General features: G+C 36.8%; 1 protein-coding gene across 1 annotated transcript in view; it reads right to left on the reverse strand.

Moving 5' to 3' along the window:
• The window catches only part of LOC148949275 (unc-112-related protein-like), a 50,127-nt gene that overhangs the window by 16,924 nt on the left and 15,807 nt on the right, over positions 1-17,396 (reverse strand). The window contains 3 exon segments of the mRNA XM_089092667.1: positions 2,460-2,693; positions 3,327-3,342; positions 5,509-5,708. Coding sequence (XP_088948793.1) covers positions 2,460-2,693; positions 3,327-3,342; positions 5,509-5,708 — 450 coding nt within the window.

Raw genomic sequence — 17,396 nt, forward strand, 5'->3', positions numbered from 1 at the left:
TTCTGATACCAGACGATGCGGAAAAACACGAGCAAAAACAAGAAAAATGCTTGTTTTACAAGTATTCCTTGTGTTACAAGAAGAATTTATTGTAACAAGATGAATTTCAAGAGGAATTTCGTGTGTTACAAGAACATCCACCAAGTCATTTTTCAGAATGCCCTTCCTTCGAAAAATTACAAAACATCCACAAAATACTTTTTTCTCAGAAGTCTCTCAGTTATCTTAAATTTCTTCAATTTACTCACTTATACCCTAACTTCACCTAGATAATACATCATGTCTTTACATTATCTTACACAGCAATTCATTCAACAATTAGGCAAGATTTTCCATTTAAATCTTTAAACTGTAATTCAATCTTAGTTAATTTAGCTACTCTTAATTCAATGTTTATTTAATTTGATTTTCAAAGTTTTAATTCAAATATTAAAAAAAACGTTTCCAACTGCTGAAAATTCCATATAATTAATAATTATCTACATAGTTATCTCAAATTCCCTCCTCAAATTTACTTACTAAAACCCAAAATTCACTCCTCAAATTTACTTGCTAACACCAAAAATTCCCTCCTCAAGTTTACTTACTAACATCAAAAATTCCCTCCTCAAATTTTACTTACTAACGCACAAAATTTCCTCCTCAAATTTTCTTACTAACGCCCAAAATGCATCAAAATGAAAAACCTTGTCCTTACATGTTACACACAACAATGCACTCAAGAATTAGACAAGGTTTTCTATTTAGATGTTTAATTTTTAACTCAAATCTCAGAACTTTTGAACTTAATCAGCCTCATAAAAGCGTGAAGTGAAGTCTTTAATCCTAATTTATTCAAGAAATAAGAGTATTATAAGCTATGATGGTTCTGATAAAGTCTCGCCGTTATGATGAGTTTTCCCTCAGCTTTGTATTATAATGATTTGTAAGCAGTAGCAGTGCTGGCAGTAGTAGCAGTGTCGTCAGAGGTGCAGCATTGGGATATTAATTTCCGAACCTATTCTTGCACCCTCAACTCTCAAAACCTTCAAAAAATGTTTAGTTTTTCTAACATTTACCTCTAGGACACTCAAATCATCAGCATAATCTAAGTCTATGAGGGTTTTACTTCCCTGTTTGATATCATACAGTCTTATAGCATTTGCAGTGTTCTTTAGGACAAAGTTCATCAAAATGATCCATATAAAAGGGGATACAATGCAACCATGCTTAACTCCTGATTCAATAGGAAAAGCTACTAACCTAATTTTCTACGTTAACCGCAGCTATATTGTTCTCGTACATATAATGTGTTTATCTGGTTTCATGTTGCATCATGTTGCAGTAATTGCAGTGATACAAAGAGATCACCCATCTTGGGTCAAAATCCTATGCACTCGTCTGATGGTAACAATCCAAACAAGCCCCTCCGACTGAATAATTTTTAATAAAAGGGTATGCACATGGAGCCTTATTTGGGTGTAAGTCACACAAGGACTAAGGGGTTTAAATTGGGGGACGGGGACAGGATATGGGAGATTTGCCTCCCCCCCCCCAAAGTTTGAAAAAGACTTTTTTGGGGGAGTCTCGGCTGAAAAATGCCTTTTTGGATTTTTAGCGCGAAAAAAAAATTCCCCTCCTAGATATTAATAAATACATTATATGTATACACGTATTTCTATGAGGCCACTGCAAGGAATTTCAGTCAACTTTCTTCCCTCTCAACTTTCTTTTTCATTGAACATTAAAATTTATAAGAATAAAATTGTCTTGAAGTAGTTATAATAACTTTAAATCAAAATAAGCTGACAAATTTAGGACTCAAGCGTTCTTTCGCTGTTTCCCATTTAAGTTCTTGATACTTAGAAATTCTATCCCTTGTTCGGCTTTAAATTTTACATTTTTCAGGTGCCATACATGGATAAAACCTTTGCCAAAGCTCTTCTGTCAGCTAAATCAAACGCTTGCTCATAATCTATACAACTAAGGACTAAAGGGGTCTGATGACTCAGGCACTAATCAATTATTCATCTAAAATTAGAAAATTTGGTCGACGCGTCCTCTTCCCTTCTTTGACATTCTTTTTAGATTTGATGTAAACTTATGTTTCTGGTATGGTAAGGAAACAATATATTTTTATTTTATTTAATATCAAATAATATCAGGAAACTCTAGTACATGCCCTCGAATTGCCTGGGTGTGATATGGAGAAGGAAAAATCAAATAAATCAAAAGAATCAAAATAAAAAATAAATTTACTTTTACCACAGAAGGGGTTTAAAAAAACAAACATGAAAACATCAGTTACCATGCTACCATTAACATAACACTCAACATTCAACTCCTTCTTTGACGCACATCAATCAAAATTAAAATATAGAAAATGATAAAACTATTTTAGTGATTTAATGCCATTTTATCAATTGGTAAAATATGAAAGTTTGTATATAACGTTCGCAAAACCCATTTAATAGACTTACTTTCATAGCGCTAAACCTCCAAGTTTTAATATGATCTCCAGTATTTAAATCCATTCTCATAATTCTGTTATTTGTAACTCCCAATAGCTCATCTTTTTTCTGATTGGTAAATCGTACAACAAAGAGGTGGACACCATACCATGGTAAGTTTTTCCAGGCACGAATATAGCCTAACTTGGCTTCGATTAATGCCAATTCTTTTACGTTTGCCTGAGCTTCTAAAATACGATTTGTCTGAAAAAAAAGAAAGCTCTGATTTCAAAATTTTTTCTTATACCAAAAGGCAGTTATAACTTCTAATAAAAAAACTTAATTATAATAATTTAAATATAAGGTAATTTCAAGAAATTAATTGAGGTAATAAATACGAGGTATGCAAAAAATTCTGTAAACTTGAGACAGTTTAAAGAAGCTGGTATTTTATATGTTGCTTTAAGGTCATGGTAAAAACACCTGTTAAAATAAAAAAATCAACTAAAAGTAAGGTGCAACATTAAAACTTAAAAAGAACAGAAATTATTCCGTATATGAGGGGGATACCTCTTCCTCAATCCTCGCCCTTTACACTAAAGTCTTAAACTTCTTTAAAAGTGGTTCACATTCATATTCAACGACCCCTGTGTTTGAACTGTTTTTTTTTAAGGAATCGTCATCAAAAGGAAAACTTTAGCGTCAAGAGCAGGTTTTGAGGAAAGGGCAGCCCCCTTCATATACGAAATAATTTCTGTTTGTTTTAAGTTTCAATGCTGCTCCTTACTTTCAGTTGAAGAAAACATGTTTTATTATTATTTAATTTCTGACCGTTTTAAAATTATGCCAGACCCCCCCCCCACCCCACACCTCATCTAAAATAATCCACAAACTTACCACCTTAGAAAAAATTCTCCCCGTGGGAAATGCCCCCCCCTCCAAAAAAAAAAATTCTCCCCAAAAAAATTACGTATATTAACAAACACTTTATGCGAATAGTGGGTAAAAGTTCATATTTTAAAGCCACTTCCCCAGGGACTAAGGGGGTCATGTCATCCGCAGAGGTAAAGACTGGATTATCAAGTCCAAAGATTGCCATAAATATTATTCAAGAAAAGAAGAAAGATATTACAAAGTCCAAAATCTTATTAAATAATTACAAAAGTTCTGTGATCAGACAGAAAGCTCATAAGACAAACCAATGCCATTTGCAAAGTTATCTTTAGGTTAGTATCCCAAAGAGGTTCAAATGAAAGAGTAAAACTCCAGGACACACGTTATTCAGCTACGTATGCAACTAAAGGGGTACTTCAGACCTACCCAGAAATCTTAGTAATTTTCTGATCTCTCCTGCAGCTTCTTATATTTTTCAGATTGTTTGACTTTTTTTGCGTTTTGTCCAATTCGTAAATAAATATTACAAATTTGTAAATTATTACATAAATAAATCCCCCTACGACAAAATTAATCCCTCGCAAAAATAAATCCCTTTGCACATACCTGCCAGCTTACTAGAAACTACCTTCAAGTTTTTGAGTGTTAAACCACTCATTATTTATGAATCCTACAGAATCTGAAGCCTAGAGTGTAGGGCATGACTCCATACACCCTATTACTGTTTTCAACCCAAACGAAAATAAAAAAAAAACTCAGCAGAAGCGGATCTTTGGCACTTGTCAAAGTGGCTATAATAGAAGTAAAATATTATCACCTAAGAGTGTGTAGCGTCACCCAGCTTTCGATAATTGAAGATTTCTGGTAACAAAGGCCTCACAGCTTTTAGCAGGGTTGCGACCGACAGTAGGATTTTACTACATCTAGTAAAAAAAAAAATCTAGTAAATTTAGAGGATCTAGTAAATTTCCCGAAATCTAGTAAAAACTAGTAAAAAGTCATGATTTGTAGTAAACAATTTTTTTTTTCAAAAGAATTCAGGGAAAAAAAATTCGTAAATATATGACAATTTACAATTTTTGCTTGTCTGTCTCTTAAAGAGACAGACAAGCAGTCACCTATTTTCATAAACAGACACTTCACTTCCGGCGTCCAAAGGTCGACAAAATTATCTTTCTGTGTATCAAATCTTACCAACTAAAAATGAAGCTGTAATGACACTTGGATTTCTGATGATTGGGAATCTATTGGAATCAAAACAAAAGCCACCCAAAACAAAAACCACCCAAGGTGATTAGGCGAATCTCATCAGTCTGAAAATTTTTATTGAGGAAAAAGGAGCCTGCAGAGAGAAATTAAAAGTAAGTAGAAAAGTAACATTATATATATATATATATATATATATATATATATATATATATATATATATATATATATACGTGTTAAGAAACAGTTATCGTCTTGCATAGATAGACCGCATCTGGAATATGAAGCCTATCCAGTAGTACATCCAAATAATCCAAAAAAAGGGATTTTTGAACTTGTAGGTTTCCGGAATTTTCAATCATACTATGAAAACGAAAGAAAAGAGGAAAACAGAAAAAAAAATTGTGAAAATCGTAATGATTATCCTTCTATAGTAAAAATCGATGCATGATGGTGCGCGTGCGGCGTAGCCGCAAGCGCAAAAACATTTTTTGAGCATTTAGTAAAAACAGATGCGATCTAGTAAATTTTTAATCTCCGATTTAGTAAATTCTTCCAAATCAGGGTGGCAACCCTGGGTCTTAGCGGTCTACGGACTGTTGCTAATGGTAGGAATGAGACTAAACATCATAAATAGGAAATGGAAACGGCTTAATACCATAAAATGGATTTGGCGCCTTTTGCGGACGATGGAGTCGAACTATATGGAGAAAGAAAACTTGTAAGATGTATTCGAGGGAAAAAAGTGAGTAGTGAGAAAATGATAGAGAGAAAAAACTTAAACAAAAGGTAGAATTAATGCTGACAACTAATGAAACCAGTGCCTCCAGTTTAAACAGCTTGTGTTATATGCCTACATTATCAGTTTCAGCTATTCATTCATTCTTTAAGTGTTCCATCAAGAATCCACAATGTACCGTGACGAAAAAGTCTCAAGCTACTCACTGAAATGTGCACCAGACTTACCTTTCCTTTGTACTTTCTTGTGTATTTGTACGGTAGATAATCCTCAACATCAACGTCTAAATTTGAGGGTTCAAATGCTGGCTCTGCAGCAGGTTTTCGCAAGGATAAGAAATATAAAATATTCTTGACCTCGGAGTCGTATGACGCGTCAGCCATTGTTTTCCCTTTGGATGCCAAGCGACAAGCAGCGATCCAGTTTGCGTACTGAGTTTCCTAAAAAAAAATAACAAACAAATTATATATTTAACTAGTTAAACAACTTCATATATTCATGTTTCTGCAAAAACCTGAAAAATATCGCAAGAGTTTTGTTGAAATGTATAACAGCCAGGAAAACTAGTCATTAATTTAATTTAATTCTCATTTATTTCTAAACCACGTTTTCACTTATTTTATTTGTGTGTTTTGTACAATACATTACATTTGGCGTGAAAGTCAAATTCAAAGTTCGAGAATAATGCTGAGAAAGAAATTCTTAAATTAATCTCTATTCTATGTTCAAATAGCCAAATCTACTTGAACACATTTGTACAACTATTTATTATGGCTAAATTTAGAAGTAATTTTGGAATTATTCATTTTGTTTCCAGCAATTAAACTCATTATAAAATTTATTATTATTAATTTTATATATTAAGCAAATATACTAAATGAGCAAATTGGGTCCCTTACTTAAAAGATAGGAAATAAGTAGTGCATAGGATCGTGTCAAATGATATTTGTGTAACAAGCCCTCAGTCAAGAAATATAAATATTCCACTGCAATCTTTCATTTTTATATCTAATTAATCCTTATTTTCAAGAAATTAGCAACACGTTGCGCCCAAGTTTTTAAGGTAGCATCACATTTTCGTCAGTGTTGCCAAGTTGACCAGCGAAAATAAATAAGCAAGACTAATTTGTAAAATTTGACAAGGCTTTTCTTTCGTAAAAATAATTCAACCTTTGACAATTTTTTAATTGTCAGAGACAACTAAATCTTCAAAAGAAAGATACACCTTCTTATGTTGCTTGGCGTGATAGGTTTTTAGATCATGTTTTCCTAATTTTTCACCAATGTTTCTTATTTTTAAACCTGGCAGCCACTAAAACCAATAACTGTATAAACTTTATCCAGAAGCCTTTTTCATTAAAAATTAAATATCGATTTTTTTTTTATTTTTAAGATATATAAGGTCAAGGCCGTATACATGGGGGAGTGGGGTCAGGATTTGAGCCCCCCCCCTAAAAGCATATTTTTGCCCGACTCATAGAATGTAACAAAAATGTACATAAATAAATTTTGGATGCGCCTTTAAAGCTTTTTTGTAACAACCCCCCACCCCCGAACAAAATAAAATCAAATAGTCTACCAAGCGTAAAACGACCACAAATCAGCATCGGTAAATAAATGAAACCCAATACGAACACAAATTACAATAATTAGCCGATTCAAACTCAAAACGAGCAGAAATTAACATAAGTTGGGCGCAAAACCCTTATGCCTTCCCAAGGCCAGAAAAAAATTTGCAATTTAGTGAAAAATACAAATGAATGTGCATTGTCAGTTTAATATACATATACTGATTTTTAGTAATCAAAATGTTAGTATTATTTGATTTATTAAATTTATAAAAGTAAAAACAGCTTGGATACACTTATGCAATTTTGATTTGGTTAAATTTTAAGAGCAGAAGTAGCCCCAAAAGTTTGAACATAATACCCTCAGTCGTTCTTGGTATACTGCTGAGATGTCTTATTAGGAATTAGCATTAGCACAGTGCATTTTGATTTAATCTTAAGGCAACATTTAGTTTTTTAATATAATGGGCGAATTGGAAGGTGGGCGTTAGAAGATGGGAGCGGAAGGGGGATTAGTTGCCCTCCAATCACTTTCAACTATTAAAAAGGACATCAGCCCTTTCGATTTTCAATCGAATGAACCCCTTTTGAAGTTCCCACGACAACTCCTTCGATACGAAGTGCCCTGGTCTAAACAACAACAACAGCAAAAAATATCACTAATCACTTTTACTAATCACCATTCGGTTAGCGTAGGCTAGTTGATTTCCAGATAGAAAATATGTTTCTGAGGAGGACACTCCCCCACAACCCTCAGGGCAAGGGTTTTAAGTTATGCCCTATGGATAAATAAGGTTTTTATAGAAGGCGTTGCCATAGAAACCTCAAAACAGGCTCATTCGATAGAAAATTTAAAGGGCTAGTGCCCTTTTTAATAGTCAAAAGTGATTGGAGGGCACTTATTCCCCCCCCCCCGTTGGCCCAAAACCTACTGCGTCATTCGAGCCTTACTGAAAACTATATGAGTCTTGGAAAGTATAAAAAAAATCAAATTGAATATTAGATATATAATGATATTAACTGTTGAAAGATCCATCCGTTCAAGATTTTGTTTTCACTGTAATTTTCATTTTCATTTTCAATGCTATAAGAACTGGAAAAGAATAAATTTGTAATATAATACTAATTCGTTTTCAGTGAAGCGCCAATGACGCAGAAGGCTTTAGGTTTTTACAGTTCAAGAAGGGGGCAGTATCCAAATTTTGTTTGTAGTTAAGCTATATTTGTCTTGACCAGGCATGGAAAGAACTAATAAATTAACCTGAATATTTGATGCATAATGATATTAATTGCTGAAAGCTCATCAGTTCAAAATTTGACTGTAATTTTAATATTTATTTTCAATATTAAGTACAAAAGAAAACATTTGTAATATTATTCATTTTCAGTAAAGCGCCAATGACGCAGTAGGTTTTAGGCTTCTGCAGTGAGGCGATACCCAAACTCTTGTTTGTAGTTATTTTTATTCGATTCAAATTTAATTTGCATATTCAATTTAAGTTTCAATCGTTTTAAGATTTCTTTATTCATTTACATTAATATATATTGTATATTTGTTCGCATTGATTGTTTATTTAATTTCTGTTCGTTTTAAATTTCATTTATATTTTAGTACCAAAATATTTTTTTTTTCGTTTTGAGAATGATTTTCATATTCAATCTAAGCATTAATAGTTTTATGATCTATTTATTCATTTATATTATTACTTGTTGCATGTTTTTTGCTATGATTATTTATTTAATTTCTGTTCTTTTGGCTTTCATTTATTCTTTAATAGTAATTTCTGGTAGTTTTGAGTTTGAATTTTAACAGGTATTCATATCTCCTGAGCTTAAGTTTAAAATGGCCTTTACTTTTCTTTGAAAACTTATTTTTCGGAAAGTTTTTTTAATTAATTTTTGTTCGTTTTTTATTGCAAAAAGTTTAATGTTTTTATTGCATGGGGGGGGGGGTGCATACTGTCCGATTATTCTTTACTTTAAAAAACGGATCTAGAACTTACAATTTAAATCGAATGAGGATTTTTTCAAAGTCTATACGATTACCTCTTTGATAAAAACCATATATATGAACAATAGACAGCTTGTATAACTTGTGGACAGCGATTGGCAACAATGAATGGATTGAAAAAACAGCTCCAATAAGGGTGTTTTGACCATTTCACTTGCTGACACAAAGGAATCACGACTGTTTGGAATTGACCTTAATAGGATTTTATGTGCCAAAGCAATTTTGTATCTATCACAGAATATGTATTTTAACCTTATAACTGGATAATTATCATAGATTTACTATGTGTTCTTCCCATACAAAACCTTACCTTAATAAAGTATTTGGGGTGGGGGCGGCGTAGTTGGCAGAAGGAAAAAACTTTAGCGTAGACAGTAGGAGAGGGGGAGGGTGAGGCTGGAGACTCATCCAATACGGGGCGGAACTTCACTTATCTCCTCCGTTCCCGATTTAGGAGATTAGACAGACTCATTGGGCTGTAGAATGTTGGACCGTTTGAGTTGTGGAAGACGTTAAAATACTCAAAAATACTTTATATTTTCAGTCATTTCAGGATGGATTTCATAGATTGTGGAATGGTGAGCCCCCTGGCCCATTATTTGGGTGAGCCTCAACTCATAATATACAATTTCGATTAATTGTTCCGTGTTATGTGTATATATTATTCTATATATGTTATTTTGAGTTATACTTTTATCGCATTGCGTTCATTTTTCAGGCTTGAGATAAAAACTGAAACCTTAGTGGAGACAGTGGTAAGGGGAAGTCTCCCCCCTCACCTGCATAATTGAGCAGCCACAGAGAAAGTAAAACAAATGAAATTAATCTATCTTTTGAAAATGTCTTTTTTCAATAGACACGAACAAAATCGTCTAAAGGAACCTGAAGTGCTATCTCTGGCATTTCCGTTGATTCTTTATTCCCGTTACTTTCAGATGTAAAATTTAGAATATTATCGAATGAGTTTAGTCGTCCCCTCCCTGAATAATCCACATTTGGAAAACCCACCCCTGGGAAATTCCTCCCCCCTCAAAGAACATTTTCTTTTCCTGCTGATAATTCCCCCGCGTTAAATTCCACCCAGCAGAAATTTCCTAGCTGTGGAATATGCTCCCCAAACATATTCCCTTCAGATAATTTCAGATATTCATAAAAATGGAAGCTGAAATTTCTACTCAACTTTTTAGGTCAGAAGCCATGCTATAGCGTTACCTAAGTAAAGAGCCATAAGGGTTAACCGTATTTCTACTTATTTATTTTTCCAGTGTCACTTTATGTGGAAGAGGTGGTCGCATAAAAACTTTGGAACGGGGTTCATTGAATTACAAATTAAAACTTATAGTGCCCTTTCACCAGGGGCAGATCCAGGATTTTGAGGGGGGGCGCAAAATAGGTTGATCCGATAACCTTGTTTTAGGAGTAAGTTTAATTAACGCAATCATGCGTTAATTGAGTAAATTACATTACTTTAGACTACGTTAGGGGGGGGGGTTGCCTTCGCCTCTCCCCTGGATCCGCCACTGCCTAACCCTCTCTGTTTCTTTCCTTGTTAGGGAGGAGAGCAGATGCCTAATAGGTGTGTGTTAATACCAGAATATTCTAACTCTCATCTATCCTTAAGGTATAAACAGAATTAGTTCAAAGAGAGGGGTGGGGGAAAAGGGCGTGGGGGGGGGGGGGGTATTTGCCCTTTGATCGATTTTGACTCGTAAGAGCTGGACTAAAACTTCCAATTTCCAATCAAATCAGCCCTCTATGAAGTTTATACGAGAATACCTTCGTGCCCCCGGGCCCTGGAGGGTTTTGTCGACGCCAGAGTTTTGTTACTTAACCTTTCAACTATTTTAACAAAATTTTCTATCTGACGCATTTAGGGAGTGGAGGAGGGTGGGGGGAGTTAGTTGCCCTCCAATCTCTTTTTACTCTTAAAAAGTGAGCAAGAACTTTCAATTCCCAATCAAATGAGCCGTCTCTATAGTTTATACGAGTATCCCTTCCATAAAAAATAATATGAAAGAATTGGGGAATCCTTGAATTTCAACCCTTGCCCTGAGGGCTGTTGGGGAGTTGTCATCCTCAGAGACCTAATTTCCAGACCTTAAAACTACGTTTAATAAAATGGCTGTCTCAAAATTTTGATTGGATGTGTTTGTGAAAAAGTGGGCATTAGAGGGGGGTTAGTTACCCTCAAATCACTTTCGACTATTAAAAAGGGCACTAGCCCTTTGAATTTCCAATCGAATGAGCCTTTTTTGAATTTTCTTCGACACCACCTTCTATAAGAACCTTATATGCCCCTAGGGTATAACTTAAAACCCCTGCCTTGAGGGTTGTGGGGGAGTGTTCTCCTCAAAAACATATTTTCTGTCTGAAAATCAACTACCTTGAACAAAATGGCTATCTCAAAATTTTGGTTGGATGTGTGTGGGGGAATGAGGGACGGGGGGGGGCTAGTTGCCCTCCAATCACTTTCGACTATTAAAAAGAGCACTAGCCCTTTGGATTTCCAATCGAATGATCCTTTTTTGAAGTTTCTACGACAACGCCTTCTACAAAAACCTTATATGCCCCCAGGGCATAACTTAAAGCCCTTGCCCTAAGGGTTGGGGGGGAGTGTCCTCCTCAAAAACATATTTTCTATGTGAAAATCAAATACGCTGAATAAAATGGCTATCTCAAAACTTTGATTAGATGTGTTTGGGGGAATGATAGGCGTTAGGAGGGGGGGGGGGGCTAGTTGCCCTCCAATCACTTTCGACTATTAAAAAGGGCACTATCCCTTTGAATTTCCAATCGATTGAGCCTTTTTTGAAGTTTCTACGAAAACCCCTTCTATAAGAACCTTATATGCCCTCAGGGCATAACTTAAAACCCTTGCCCTGAAGGTTGTGGGGGAGTGTCCTCCTCAAAAATATATTTTCTATCAGGAAATCAACTACGCTGAACAAAATGGCTATTGTCAAAATTTTGATTGAAGTTGTTTGGGGAAATGATGGGCGGGGGGAGGGGAGGGGTTAGTTGCACTCCAATCACTTTCGACTATTAAAAAAGGCATTAGCCCTTTAATTTCCAATCGATTGAGCCTGTTTTGAAGTTTCTAAGACAACGCCTTTTATAAAAACCTTATATGCCCCCAGGCCATAACTTAAAGCCATTGCTCCGAGGGTTGTAGGGGAGTTTCTTTCTCAAAAATATATTTTTTTATCTGGAAATCAACTACGCTGAACAAAATGGCTATCTCAAAATTTTAATTGTATATGTTTGCGGAAATCATTGGTGCAGGGGGCCTAGTTGCCCTCCAATCATTTTTGACTATTAAAAAGGGCACTAGAAGTCTCTATTTCCAATCAAATGAGCCCCCTTTGAAGTTTCTACGACGACCCCTTCCATATGAAGTGCCTCTAGGAAAAAACCCTTACCCTAAAACTTAAAACCCTTACCCTAAGGGTTATGGGGGAGTGTCCTCTTCAAAATATATTTTCTATCTGGAAATCAACTATGCTGAACAAAATGGCAATCTCAAAATTTTTGATTGGATGTGTTTGGGGAAAAGGTGGGCGTGAGAGGGGGTTAGTTGACCTCAAATCACTTTCGACTATTAGAAAGAGCACGAGCCCTTTGAATGTCCAATCGAATGAGCCTTTTTTGAAGTTTCTATGATACCGCCTTCTATAAAAACCTTATATGCCCCCAGGGTATAACTTAAAACCCTTGCCTTGAGGGTTGTGGGGGAGTATCCTCCACAAAAATATATTTTCTATCTGAAAATAAACCATGCTGAACAAAATGGCTATCTCAAAATTTCGATTGGATGTGTTTGAGGGAATGATGGGCGTGGGGGGGGGGACTAGCTGCCCTCCAATCACTTTCAACTATTAAAAAGGGCACTAGCCCTTTGAATTTCCAATTGAATGAGCCTTTTTTGAAGTTTTTACGACAACGCCTTCTACAAAAACCTTATATGCCTCCAGGGCATAACTTAAAACCCTTGTCCTAAGGGTTTTGGGGGAGTGTCCTCCTCAAAAACATATTTTATATCTAAAAATCAACTACGCTGAACAAAATGGCTATCTCAAAATTTTGATTTGATGTGTTTGGGGGAATGATGGGCGTGGGGGGGCTAGTTGCCCCTCCAATCACTTTCGACTATTAAAAAGGGCACTATCCCTTTGAATTTCCAATCGAATGAGCCTTTTTTGAAGTTTATTTTGATTGGATGCGTTTGGGGGAAAGATGGGCGGGGGGGGAGGGGGCTAGTTGCCCTCCAATCACTTTCGACTATTAAAACGGGCACTATCCCTTTGAATTTCCAATCGAATGAGCCTTTTCTGAAGTTTCTATGACAACGCCTTGTATAAGAACCTAATATACCCCCAGGACATAACTTAAAACCCTTTCCCTGAGGGTTTTTGGGGATTGTCTTCCTCAAAAACATGTTTTCTATCTGAAAATCAAATACGCTGAACAAAATGGCTCTCTCAAAATTTTGATTGCATGTGTTTGGGGGAATGATGGGCGTGGGGGGGGGCTTGTTGCCCTCCAGTCACTTTAGACTATTAAAAAGGGCACTATCCCTTTTAATTTCCAATGAAATGAGCCTTTTTTGAAGTTTCTACGACAACGCCTTCTATAAAAACCTTATAGGCCCCCAGGCCATAACTTAAAACCCTTGCCCTGAGGATTGTGGGGTATTATCCTCCTCGAAAACATATTTTCTATCAGGAAATCAACTACGCTGAACAAAATGGCTATCTCAAAATTTTGATTAGATGTGTTTGGGGAAATAAAGGGCGTGGGGGGGGGGCTAGCTGCCCTCCAATCACTTTTGACTATGAAAAAGGCACTATCCCTTTGAATTTCCAATCGAATGAGCCTTTTTTGAAGTTTATTTTGATTGGATGCGTTTGGGGGAATGATGGGCGTGGGGGGGGGGCTAGTTGCCCTCTAATCAGTTTCGACTATTAAAACGGGCACTATCCCTTTGAATTTCCAATCGAATGAGCCTTTTCTGAAGTTTCTATGACAACGCCTTGTATAAGAACCTAATATGCCCCTAAGGCATAACTTAAAACCCTTGCCCCGAGGGTTGTGGGGGATTGTCCTCCTCAAAAACATGTTTTCTATCTGGAAATCAACTACGCTGAACAAAATTGCTCTCTAAAAATTTTGATTGCATGTTTTTGAGGGAATGATGGGCGTAGGGGGGGCTAGTTGCCCTCCAATCACGTTCGAATATTATAAAGGGCACTCTCCCTTTGAATTTCCAATAAAATGAGCCTGTTTTGAAGTTTATATAACAACACCTTCTGTAAAAACCGTTTATGCCCCCATGGCATATCTTAAAACCCTTGACCTGGTGGTTGTGGGGGAAGGTACTCCTCAAAAATATATTTTATATCAGGAAAACAACTACGCTAAAAAGAATGGCAAGCTCAAAATTTTGAGTGGATGTGTTTCTGGGAAATGATGGGCATGGGGGGGGCTAGCTGCACTCCAATCACTTTTTACTATTAAAAAGGGCACCAGCCCTTTAATTTCCAATCGAATTAGCCTGTCTTGAAGTTTTTACGAGAACGCCTTCTATAAAAACCTTATATGCCCCTAGGGCATAACTTAAAACCCTTGCCCTGAGGGTTGTGGGGTTGTGTCCTCCTCAAAAATCTATTTTCTATCTGGAAATCAGCTACGCTGAACAAAATAGCTATCTCAAAATTTTGATTAGATGTGTTTGGGGGAATAATGGGCGGGGGGGGGGGCTAGTTGCCCTCTAATCACTTTTGACTGTTAAAAAGGGCACTAGCTTTTTGATTTTCCAATCGAATGAGCTTTTTTTGAAGTTTCTACGACAACGCCTTCTATAAAAACCTTATAGGCCCCCAGGCCATAACTTAAAACCCTTGCCCTGAGGATTGTGGGGGATTGTGGGGAATTTTGATTGGATGTGTTTGGGGGAATGATGGGCGGGGGGGGGGCTAGTTGCCATCCAATCACTTTCGACTATTAAAAAGGGCACTATCCCTTTGAATTTCCAATCGAATGAGCCTTTTGTGAAGTTTCTATGACAACGCCTTCTATAAGAACCTAATATGCCCCCAGGGCATAACTTTAAACCCTGCCCTGAGGGTTTTGGGGGATTGTCCTCCTGAAAAACATGTTTTCTATCTGAAAATCAACTACGCTGAACAAAATGGCCTCTCAAAATTTTGATTGCATGTGTGTGAGGGAATGATGGGCGTTGGGGGGGGGGGGACTAGTTGCCCTCAAATCACTTTTGACTATTAAAAAGAGCACTATCCCTTTGAATTTCCAAAAGAATGAGACTTTTTTGAAGTTTCTACTACAAAGCATTATATAAAAACCTTATATGCCCCAAGGGCATATCTTGAAACCCTTGCTCTGAAGGTTGTGGGGGAGTGTCCTCCTCAAACATATATTTTCTATCTGGAAATCAACTACGCTGAACAAAATGGCTATCTCAAAATTTTGATTGGATGTGTTTGGGGAAATGATGGGCGTGGGGGGGGGGCTAGTTGCACTCCAATCACTTTCGACTATTAAAAAGGGCACAAGCTCTTTAATTTACAATCGAATGAGCCTGTCTTGAATTTTCTACGACAACGCCTTCTATAAAAACCTTATATGCCCCGAGGGCATAACATAAAACCCTTGCCCTGAAGGTTGTGGGGAGTATCTTCCTCAAAAATATATTTTCCATCTTGAAATCAACTACGCTGAACAAAATGGCTATTTCAAAACTTTGATTGGAGGTGTTTGGGGGAATAATGGGCCGGGGGGGGGGGGCTAGTTGCCCTCTAATAACTTTTGACTATTAAAAATGGCACTAGCTTTTTGAATTTCCAATCCAATGAGCCTTTTTTGAAGTTTCTACGACAACGCCTTCTATAAAAACCTTATATGCCCCCAGGGCATTACTTAAGACCCTTGCCCTGAAGGTTGTGGGGAAGTGTCCTCCTCAAAAGCGTATTTTCTATCTGAAAATCAACTAAGCTGAACAAAATGGCTATCTCAAAATTTTGATTGGATGTGTTTGGGGAAATGATGGGCGTGGGGGGAGGGGCTAGTTGCCCTCCAATCACTTTTGACTATTAAAAAGGGCATTAGCCCTTTAATTTACAATCGAATGAGCCGGTATTGAAGTTTCTTCGAAAACGCCTTCTATAAAAACCTTATATGCCCCTAGGGCATAACTTAAAACCCTTGCCCTGAGGGTTGTGAGGGAGTGTCCTCCTCAAAAATATACTTTCTATCTGGAAATCAACTACGCTGTTCAAAATAGCTATCTCAAATTTTTGATTGGATGTGTTAGGGGGAATGATGAGCATGGGGGCGCTAAGTGACCCCCCTCAATTCCTTCTGACCGTTCGAACGGGCACTAACTCTTTGAATTTCCAATCGAATGAGCTTGTCTTGAAGTTTTTATGACAACACCTTCTATAAAAACCTTAAGTTAAGTTAAGTTAAGCCCCAAGGGCATAACTTAAAACCTTACCCTGAGGGTTGTGGGGGAGTGTCTTCCTCAAAAATATATTTTGTATCTGGAAATCAACTACGGTGAACAAAATGGCTATCTAAAAATTTTGATTGGATGTGTTTGGGGGAATGATGGACATGGGGGGGGGTCTAGTTATTTTTTACTATTAAAAAGGGCACTAGAACTCTCGATTTCCAATTTAATGAGCCCCCTTTGAATTTTTTACGACGACCCCTTCCATATGAAGTGCCTCTAGGAAAAAAATAAATAAATAATAAAACATTGGAGCCGTGGGGCCTTTATTATGCCCCCAGGGCATAACTTAAAACCCTTGCCCTAAGGGTTTTGGGGGATTGTCCTCCTCAAAAACAGGTTTTCTCTCTGAAAATCAACTGCGCTGAACAAAATGGGTATGGGGGGGGGGGCGGGGGCAAGGTGCCCTCCAATCACTTTCGACTATTAAAAAGGGCACTATCCCTTTAAATTTCCAATCGAATGAACCTTTTTTGAGGTTTCTACGACAACTATCCCATTGAATTTTCAATCGAATTGGCCTTTCTTGAAGTTTAAAACAGTTTAAAACTTGAAGTTTAAAACAATAAAAACAGTATATGCCCACAGGGCATAACTTGAAACCCTTGCCTTGAGGATTGTGGGGGATTGTCCTCCTCAAAAACGTATTTTCTATCTGGAAATCAACTAAGCTTAACAAAATGGCTATCTCAAAATTTTGATTGGATGTGTTTGGGGGAATGATGGGCGTGGGGGGGGGGGGCTAGTTGCCCTCCAATCACTTTTGACTATTAAAAAGGGCACTATCCCTTTGAATTTCGAATCGAATGAGCCTTTTTTGAAATTTCTATGAAAACGTCTTCTATAAAAACCTTATATGCCCCAAGGGCATAACTTAAAACCCTTGCCCTGAGGGTTTTGGGGGATGGTCCTCCTCAAAAACATATTTTCTATCAGGAAATAAACTACGCTGGACAAAATCGCTATCTCAAAATTTTGATCGGATGTGTTTGGGGGAAGGATGGGTGTGGGGGGGCTAGTTGCC

The sequence above is a fragment of the Artemia sp. Qi Xiang Cuo genome, chromosome 8 (assembly GCF_049724085.1).
Source record: "Artemia sp. Qi Xiang Cuo chromosome 8, ASM4972408v1, whole genome shotgun sequence".
In the NCBI taxonomy this organism is placed as follows: domain Eukaryota; kingdom Metazoa; phylum Arthropoda; class Branchiopoda; order Anostraca; family Artemiidae; genus Artemia; species Artemia sp. Qi Xiang Cuo.